Source organism: Formica exsecta, unplaced genomic scaffold (genome assembly GCF_003651465.1).
Source record: "Formica exsecta isolate Colony F162 unplaced genomic scaffold, ASM365146v1 scaffold26, whole genome shotgun sequence".
NCBI lineage: Eukaryota > Metazoa > Arthropoda > Insecta > Hymenoptera > Formicidae > Formica > Formica exsecta.
In genome coordinates this window covers 3,103,229-3,113,160 of record NW_021849866.1, presented here as the reverse complement: position 1 = coordinate 3,113,160, position 9,932 = coordinate 3,103,229, and the positions used below count along the sequence as shown (strand labels likewise).

Below are 9,932 nucleotides of genomic sequence, written 5' to 3'. Positions count from 1 at the left end.
ATATAATATATATATATTAAATGCAGACGCATATAAATACAAAAACATGTAATTATTCCTATGATATGCAACGTTAATCGTTGGATGTACATCGAGGTGCTCGTTGCGACTAAGCTTTGTCATTTGATTAAACATTGCATGACTCGAAATATCGCTTTTGAACATCTTGAGATGTTGAAAAGATTACGAGGATGAAACGCGAGTTTGTGAAGCAACTCAAGCTGCTTCTGTTAACGAAAAACAAGAAGAGTGATTATTGGCAACGAGCATCTAGATCGATGTATGTGTACGTTGATCATCAAGAAAATCTTTTTCGAGATAGTCTACAAAATGAAATGTAGAAGTAGAGAATGTAGATCATTTTCAGAGCCAGATAATAAGGTCGAAGCATGCTGTTTTTTGCCTAACGTGTGCTATTCATATAAGCGTACATTCGAAATATGCGATAGATATCGAAGGATGAGATTATCGACTTAACTTTTGTGAATTTTGAAGGGCATTGGACTTGCGGCATTGCTTTCTTCTAAAGTTTTTGTATCGGTATTTTATATATTACGATAAAGAGTTTTGTGTAAAATCAAAGTGAAACGCAATATTGTCGAGTAAGATTTCTCGATTATTAATATAATCGATAGATATTTTTATTTAGAGAGCTTTCATGTGTGACACACATTCTTTCAAGAATAACAAATTAATATAAAGATTCTCATGATTTTTTGCATTTTTCAAGGTTTCAGCCTCGAATGATTAATTGATTAATGGATACGATAATAATTTCTCAGAGCTACAATTTGGCGTGGCTCGTAATTAATCGAACAAAGATATCATCAGAACAATAGAGTAGAACAATAGCAATTAATACGTCGCAGGAATCTTCTGAATAACAAAAAAAAAAGAAAAGAAACATGAATGTGTATCGACCATTACTCACCCCTCATTACCTGTTGCCATAATAGATTATAAAACATTTCCAATGTTTCCTAGTCATTATGGTTGTTACGATAAATCTTACTCTTGAATGTGTTAAAACAATAGATCGTCATTCTATAAATGTCCATTACGTTACATACATACATAAATATATATAAATATATATACGTTACGTTGTCACTGAAGTTACCATTACCAATGTATTACCACATTAATGTGAAATATGGCAATTAATGCGAGTGTCGAAGTGTTATAAATATTAATGTGTAATCGTCAACGACACTGTGTACACGCAATGTTTTTTCCAATTAACGATTAGGCGATTACGTATATAGATGAATCGCATCGATATAATGAAAGAAAAAAAAAACCGAAATGATATTAATCGTCAATAATAATGGCAGCAATGGTAACAGATGAGATATCCATAATATGCATTAGATACGGGACGTTATGTGTACTTCGAAGACGTCCCGATGTAGAACCTGTTATATTATTATGTTTAACGTGATATACGTAAGCTGAACTGTAATAATAAAAATATATAAGCATAAAATATATATATCACATGCATATCGTGATTTTTTTAAATATCCTGGCGTGTCGTGACATCCTCACAGTGTCACATGTTTATAATATACAAACAGATTTAAACACTTCAATTTATACGTAAAACTGAATTTACCAGCGTCTTCAATCTTTATTATAAAATATATGTTTAAAAAACATTCAGAAATGTATCATTTGTTTATATAAAACCAATCATTTCTATTAACAATAAGATCAAAAAGTAGTGCGTAGAGACAAAAAAAAATTCATCAATTATCGTACCTTATATGCATCGTTATTATTGTCTCACATTAAAAGTAAATTAAACGAGTTACAAAGTGATGTAAAATTTAAATTAACGATTTATCGAGTTCTGTGTTAAGAGAACAATTCTTGTACATTCCCGCGCGGCTAAGCTCGGTGCTGAAAGAATGATTTAGAGGAAAATATGTCGTCGGCACTGTATGAATTGTCGGTGCGTACCAGCCATAATTCATGGATGTTGTCCAGTAACAAGGATGAGAAGGAGGATTCTCCTGACCGTAACCTTTAAAAACCCCTGTGGAAGTCATTATAAATTAATAAATAATTAATGCGTATTGTATTTAATACTTATAAAACTAAATATATATGTCATTATCTTAATTTCATACAAAAATTAAACTCAGCATTAGCTGCATTAATTGCTCATGATAAGTGACTGCTGTAAAAAATTATTTAAAAAAAACCATATAATATATATTATGTAAAATATTTCCCGCGCGATTTCCTCGCGGATGTATGTTTGCGAATATAGAAACATCTCGCTTACGAGCTCTAGCCGGCTTCTCGAGCCTATGAATCAATTTCCGTACAATCATACGGTATTTGATACGCCACGCTACTGCACTGATATTGACCGTGGATTGTTCCGGGATCGTCCACTAAAGAATCGCGTATCTTGAAACCAGGATCCACAGTTATATTCTTCATTTTCGCGAACGCCGCCATGTCCACGTAACGGAGATCGTTGTTGTTTAGAAACAGAAAAAGTAAATTGTCCAGACCTTGAAAGCTATCGGATTTTAGCACGGTCAATTGATTGCCGTTCAGCCAGAGCGAGCTCAGCGACTTCATGTGTCGAAAGATACCGACGGGAATCGCCCTCAATCGATTTCTGCCCAAGTCGAGTTCGTTTATCTCGTTAAGACCGCGAAACACGTCGGGATGCAGGGACGAAATCTTGTTACACGACAGATAGAGAAGATCTATGTGCGATAAACCGTTGAACGCGCCGATTGGTATCTCCGATATCTCGTTCGAATCCAACACCAGCGTTTCTAGCTGTCTGAGCCCCTTGAACATGTTTCTCCGCAACGCGAGCTGGTTGTTGGTGATGTAGAGCTCGTGCAACTCCGAGAGGCCCTTCCACGCGCCGGGTCGTAAGGCTGAGATATTGTTGTGATCCAGCAATAGAGTCTCCAGACTGCTCAGCCTCGCGAAAGCACCCTCCTCAACGTTAATGATCGTGTTGTTTCTCAGGTCTAAATAGGTGAGTTCATCGAGAGCGCCAAAGTAATGTCGGCCGATACTCGATAATCGATTGTCGCGGATATAGAGAGCGGACGAGTTGCTGACCTCGATGAAGGCATTCCTAGCGACGTCAACGATCCCGAGGTTCTCCAGATGCAGCTCGATGTCCTCGATCGTCTGAACGGCGTTGACGTCCTCGAATGCGACGTCGTGAAGAACGTCGCCGTTCTCCAAACAGACATACAGGTGATTGTAAACCTGACAGTCAGCGTCCTCCGTGAAAACGATCGCGACGTTGGCCGATAAGAAGAGATAAATGAGAAGAAGGAAGCACATGGTGCACTCGGAGGCTGAGTGTGCACTGATCTCGCGTGCGTCGGGAATTTCTTCGCGTACACAGCGTGGCTCGAGATATTATTAGGTGAATATATATCAACGATAAGCTGCATGATACACACATACACACGTGCACACTTCGGCATATAACATTTCGCATTATCTTAGATTTAATAATTAATTTATAAAGTATTGAGAACTGCAATAATAACGGATAGGAATGGATAATGTTATCTTCTAATATATATAATTCTTAAAATATATTAGTTAACTATGCAAAAATTTTATTGGAAATCAATTGAACACTAGCTAAATAAGCAAAATTTTAAAAGATATTTGGCTTCTCAAAATAAATGTAATTAAAGTTAATTAATATTCAAAAAAACATTAATAAATAAATATTTAGCTCATTAATTGTAATACGGATGCTTTCTTTATGATTAAAATTACGAACGAAAAATTATTTTTAATTAATCATATAAAATTATATATTATATAATTACATATCTTTTTAATTATTAAGAGTAATAATAATGATGTGTGAGATAATGACATTTTTGTCGAATTTTGTTTAATGTAAGCCATCATAATAGAATAGATAGAAATGTAATATATTATAATAAAAATCATCTTAAACAGAACACACTTTTCGGCAGAATTGTTTTTTCAGAAAATTTTCAGTGCCCATATAAATTAACATTTTTGCATAAAAACCGTCTTCTGCACTCTGCAATAAACAGACAATATATCAGCATACCGGAAAACAACAAGAACTTATCAATGATGAATAATAAGACCATATCAGAATCTCACACTTTACAACATGCAGCGATAAAAAATTCAGGCGCCGTTCGGTCCGCATATATTAACTTTGTGTACGGTTGGAGACGAGTTACTTGCAAAAGATTCATTGGGACATATATAAAAATGTTCGTAGGCAGATAAGATTCGACGGGTGCAGTGATCGGTTCTGCGTCGACTTATTAATAGCCGAACATTATCATGCCAGCTACTTGTGACTTCTCTGGACCAAAATATATACAACGAAACGATATATTCTTGTACAAGAGAATGCCTACAACTAATGTATTCGCTAACGCATTCAGAAAATAATTCTGTAAAATTACATGTTATTTCTATTTATTTAATGCGAAATAACAATGCTTTTGCATTTATATTAAAAATTACGTATTTTGATATAATTCATTCATAATAATTATAGTTTCCTTTTTTAATTTTTCACATTTTGTATGAATGACGCATGAAAGTTCGTAAATGCATCAGGATAGGACGTATGTATTTAAACGAAGGACGCGTAGGAGAAATATCGGATTTATACAGCAATTTAATTTGAAAAAAGACCAATAGCTTCGTATTACGTAATTGTGTTTGCAATATTGAGTTTCAAGAACCGTAACATGTAAATCGCATCAAATTGCATCCGAGAAAAACGAGACCCACTTGTTACCATATACACGTTGAACGTTTTCCAATTTCCAAGAATGTTTTGTAAGAATCTAACTTAAAATGAAATATGATCTACAAAGTTGATATATATGTATTAATTTTTAGAACTTACTTGGATATATGAATTTTGATGGAAGATTGTAGGTTCGGTAAACCTCATCAGTGCGCGGACCAAGCGCGGTCAATTTTTCACTTTGATAATCCGGAAATTTTTCATCACTACAAGAGCACGGTACGTCGACCATTTTTCTATTATATTAATTTAATACAATATATTTAAATTTTGTTAGATAATCTTCAATAATTAGTAATTACGCTGCACGCTTAAATTCACTCGCGTAAAAGTCCGCCATGATTACTTGGTTGCTGTAGAAACGATATTAGGCGTACAATCGATTAAACAAAAATGCATATATGTATAAGCGTATATACAATATTTATATTAATATACAAAGAAAAAGATATTAATTATTTATTAAACAAGTTTGGATAATTTTGTTTTATTTAAATTTGCATCGTATGTGTAATTAGTCGACAACATAAATTGCATTATTGTCATTTCGTGATGAATTGCTAACATGTCATATAATAATAATTATTATTACCTATGTATGCGTTACACCTAATAAATTAAAGCTAAACAATACATATATGATGTATACTCTAACGCTATTATGTAACCAGTCTTCAACATTGTACAAACATGAACGCACGTGGAAGTAACTATGCATTCATGTTCTCTCGATATATTATTTTATTATAATTTATTGCAACTTATTATCCGCGTAGATAAAGAAATAATCAAAAATCTTCAAAAAATGTTTACGTCTTACATATTTTAGATATAAATATTTTAAAAATTTAAATAAAATCTTTTATAAAATTATATAAAACTTTTACACATATTGTTAATAAATAATTATATATCTTATGTACTATATTCTATATAGTATTATATATCCTATATCTTTTCACAATTTAATATAACATTAATTTAAATATAGCTTAAGTGATCTCATTTCATATTGTTGCATAATAATAGATAATCTTTTTATTTTCGATGCAATAAAATAATAATCAATAAAATATGATTAACCCATACAGATTATTATGGATTATTTAACAGATATATGATTCTGTTAAATAAATTTATATAAAATTTGTATGAAATTGTGTATTGTAATACGTGATGCATTCTCCAATAATTAAAACTTCATATATATATCGCGGTAAATATTTTCAAACTTTTGCAGCTAAATTTCAAGCACGGAAATGGAAATTTATGCATACAGACGTAGATACGGGCCCCCTAACAGTTCTCAGATTAAGGTCAACAGACTTACCAGGTGAATGACTATAAGACAACCGGACAATATTTTGAATTCAAGTAGAATTCACATTATAAACTGCACGAGTTATGTTATCGCACAATACCGATAATGGAAATTATCTTTCTAACCATTTCGAGGACAGCAGCGATGAAATGCGGTGAATTATCGTTAAGTAAGGCAAAGTGATAATACGTGAATACTTTATTTTCTCTCTGCATGAAACAAACATACTCGATGTATATCTTACTTATTTTAATCTTGCTTAAACCACATTACACCGTATTAATAGTTTCTGTAATAATATCATTTATAATTGAACTAGGCTAATTGTTATCGTATATTAATATTAACGATTAAGTTTAACATTGCTTAAAATTTTCATTTAAATAATTATTAATATAAAATACAGAATTATTTCACCATTTATAAAATAAGAATTAAATATGACAGAGAATTCTATCGTGTTGCAAAATAAACGATAAATCGCAATAATGATTATGCTACAATACGCTTGGTTACTCTGATGCTTTCATGTAAAAGAATAAACAATAACTAGTCAATGTTATATTTGCTGAAGAAACATTTTAAAAGTTTTATACGCTACATAAATAGAGAAAAAACTGTCTCGAAAAAGAACTGATAATAAGAATGTTTAATTTATAGATTTACGTATTGTGTGTGCAATGCAAATAAACGTATATAAAGACATGCGGTCCGTTTTTTCATTTCCACCTCCATTAGCTAAGTCAAGCGACAACATGCGTGTAGGTATAGACTTAATGAAACGATTATCATCACCAGCACTTCCAGTTGTGGTCTGGCTACCAGAAGGAAATTACTAGCTTGTGATAAGAAATATATCGTATGCACAAGAAGTTGGAGGAGCTCAAAAGTAGTCGCGTCTATATGTATGTAGATTTTCAAATTGTACTATTACAGTGTTCGTGTTTGTCTATTATTTTAAAATTCCTAGCTGTAAATACTTTTTAGAAAATAAAATTCATTGAAAATAAAACTTGCGTATAGCAAAGTGCGAATTAGTGCTGCATTTTATAACTATAGTGTTTATGTTTTAAGTACCGTTTAAAAATAAAAAAATTATATCAAAAATAGAGTAAATAAACAATATGCCATAAATTGTTCTCAATGACAAAAAGTTAGTCTGCTGATTAGTAAAATTATATGATGTAATTATGGCTAAATTAAATCTTACAAAATGATTTTATTTTTTGTTATTCCATTGCATAGGCTATAATAATATATTTGTATCATATACATGCAAATATAAACAGTGTATTTTTAAAATCTCATTTTCATCTCGTGCGTAGACTTGAGATTATGTTCACAGAAACTTGTCACAATTTGACAATAATAAGTATTATCGATCAGTCTTTTTTAAGATCAATTTATAAAAATATATTGATAGTATATTTTTGCTGCTTAAATAATTTCTAACATCCAGATTTGTTGAAATATATGTATGGAAAAAATAACAATGAACACATTATATAATAATAAATAAGTGACATATAAAGGAGATTATAATTTATCAATTCTCTCATATTATCTCATATGCTGCAGTTAGTTCCAAGGTTATCCATTGGTATATGCGGTTGCAACTGTGTGTAATATATAACATTTCTGATTACTGTTGTATTCACGGATTTATGTCAATATATAATGTTACGCACTTCATATGAATCTTTCGATATGCATTACGCAATAAAAAAAATTGTCATTTACAAAATTTATAAAGATGGATTGATGATGCTTATCACAAAATAATGGCAAATTATTTCAAACGAAAGAATCTTGAGTTTATGCCCAAAATAAAGACAGGATCTCAAAAATATAAATTTTCGGTAAATAAAAAGTCGCGTATAAACGATATAACCTGATTTGTTATTGTAAATGTGAATTAATACAGGAGCATATCGATGATTGACGACATTAAGCATGCCGTTGGAAATTGCTTTTCTGTTACGTGAGAGTTAAACTTGCGGGAAACACTGCGGGCGACAAAGGCAACCGGAGATTGATCGAATGCGCTTTACGACGCAAGGCGCAGCAAGTTCGCCAATGTGACGATGGCGATGCGGGAAACTTGAGATTCGAACGACGGCGGCGATCAGTGGAATTGATATACATATTCAACATATGCGAAACGTGTCAGGACCTTCAGCGATGATCACGAGCTACAACGTGATGCCACTAAGAAAGTACGCAGAAATCAGTTACCGCGTAAAATGCGTCGCGGTGGAGAACGAACGGGTGTTCAGCGATGTCTACATCACTCATCAGACGCGGGGTCCGGTTTGCCAGCCGGACGATTATGCTTTTCCGTCGAAGTACAGAAGACGAAGGCGCAACCTGATACAGCGGACTCTGGACGGACCGGATTTCATGAAGCTGAATAGCAAACGGCCGACCGGAAGCGCCGGTATCGCAAAATCATACTGGCAAAAGCGCAGCAAGTCTATAGGGGATGAACCGAGCGTGATCACATTTAATTATGGAAATGCTGACGATCATGACACGATCGCCAAAAGGCCTAAGGTAAACGTTTGCACAATGCGACTCGAGCTAGATCAATCAATCCTCATCAGGGAGAACCAAGCCAGCGATATAAACGGGTTTAGTTTGAATAGATATCTACCTGTTCTGGTTTGAGAATGTTGACTTAGGCATTAGCATGCGAAGTCGTAGGAGTTGGAATGTGTATCTATTTTAAATTGGTTAGACTTCCTTGAGAAGTTTTCTAAATTTATCTGTCAAATACACGTGGAATATTGACACGTGTATTTTATAGTAAAATACAAAATTAAATTTTTCATATACTTTTATCGCTCTTTAAAATACTATCTGACGATACGGACGATAACATAAGCTAGATGTGTGCTAGAATAAACTTAGGATATAATATTGTACTTATAACACGAAACTTGATACAATAGCTTCACCAGGAAATAGTAGAAGTAGTCACAGTAATATTATGCAAAATGGATAAGTCACTCTTCTTTTTGTTTCTCTTAACTTTGGTGTATATCGTTATTAATATCGCTTTATATTAATCTCTTCTACATTACTTTTCCGGAAACAAACAATACATCGTCTAATGATTGCATTTTAGATATATCCGTCACCTCTGCGCTGTTCGCCGCCGCAAAAAAACATTGTGATTACCTCACTAGTGGATCAACTATTGTTGGACATTTATGGCATTCCGATGGGCGACAAGGGACGTTCAGAAAGCGAATCAACGGCATCGTCCTTGAAACCACGCCCGCAACATCAATATCTGCAGAAAGCTCGTCTGCTATTGAAAAGTAAGACAATTCAATATGAGCGGAATAAATAGGCGTCGCAAAAAAATTGACACGCATGAAAGCTCGCATCTTGTTGATTGAAACTCTCGATAATAAGCAACGCGATCCATTATTGCCAGCGCTCAGCAATAAAATATAAATAACTTTTTATTATAAAATTAAATATTATTACATAATACACTAAACAAAAATATATACATATATTAAATTCATCTGAAAAATACAGATAGCGTTTGGATTTTTCTAAAACGCAGAGCGAATGTTGTTACTTACAAAGCGACTTTTGTAAGTAATATCAAAGATATGAAAAATTTATATTATGCGGTCCATAAATGAGTTTAATAAAAGCATTGAATATTCTCAAAACTGAAAGCTTCTCGAAACCTCTCTTTATTACGTATATTCCAGAACAATAAAAGCGACAGCTTGATGTAACACTCTTTGATTTTTATTCACGATTACAGGAGATTCTCCCCCCCCC

At 33.0% G+C, this 9,932-nt stretch overlaps 2 protein-coding genes and 1 long non-coding RNA gene across 3 annotated transcripts; 2 read left to right on the top strand and 1 right to left on the bottom strand.

Moving 5' to 3' along the window:
- Positions 1-1,899: 1,899 nt before the first annotated feature.
- LOC115236748 (insulin-like growth factor-binding protein complex acid labile subunit) lies at positions 1,900-3,588 on the bottom strand. The gene is made up of 2 exons (XM_029809405.1): positions 2,291-3,588; positions 1,900-2,038 (listed from the first exon to the last, which is right to left on the bottom strand). The coding sequence occupies exon 1, from the start codon at positions 3,325-3,327 to the stop codon at positions 2,314-2,316; it is 1,014 nt and encodes a 337-aa protein (XP_029665265.1). The 5' UTR covers positions 3,328-3,588; the 3' UTR covers positions 1,900-2,038; positions 2,291-2,313.
- LOC115236752 lies at positions 3,275-7,197 on the top strand. Its single transcript, XR_003884239.1, has 3 exons — positions 3,275-3,412; positions 4,900-5,026; positions 6,048-7,197. It is a non-coding gene; the product is annotated as an uncharacterized LOC115236752 (long non-coding RNA).
- Positions 7,198-8,309: 1,112 nt separating this feature from the next.
- On the top strand, positions 8,310-9,596 carry LOC115236794. Its single transcript, XM_029809485.1, has 2 exons — positions 8,310-8,681; positions 9,256-9,596. Exons 1-2 carry the CDS (start codon positions 8,310-8,312, stop codon positions 9,481-9,483), a joined length of 600 nt encoding a protein of 199 aa, XP_029665345.1. The 3' UTR covers positions 9,484-9,596.
- The last annotated feature ends 336 nt before the right edge of the window (positions 9,597-9,932 follow it).

What these genes read in the sequence shown, in the direction of transcription:
- LOC115236794 (XM_029809485.1), top strand. Translation starts at nt 8,310, where the DNA reads ATGATCACGAGCTACAACGTGATGCCACTAAGAAAGTACGCAGAAATC. An exon ending in CGATCGCCAAAAGGCCTAAG is followed by an intron (nt 8,682 to 9,255) that starts GTAAACGTTTGC and finishes ATTGCATTTTAG; the next exon opens with ATATATCCGTCACCTCTGCG.
- LOC115236748 (XM_029809405.1), bottom strand. Translation starts at nt 3,327, where the DNA reads ATGTGCTTCCTTCTTCTCATTTATCTCTTCTTATCGGCCAACGTCGCG.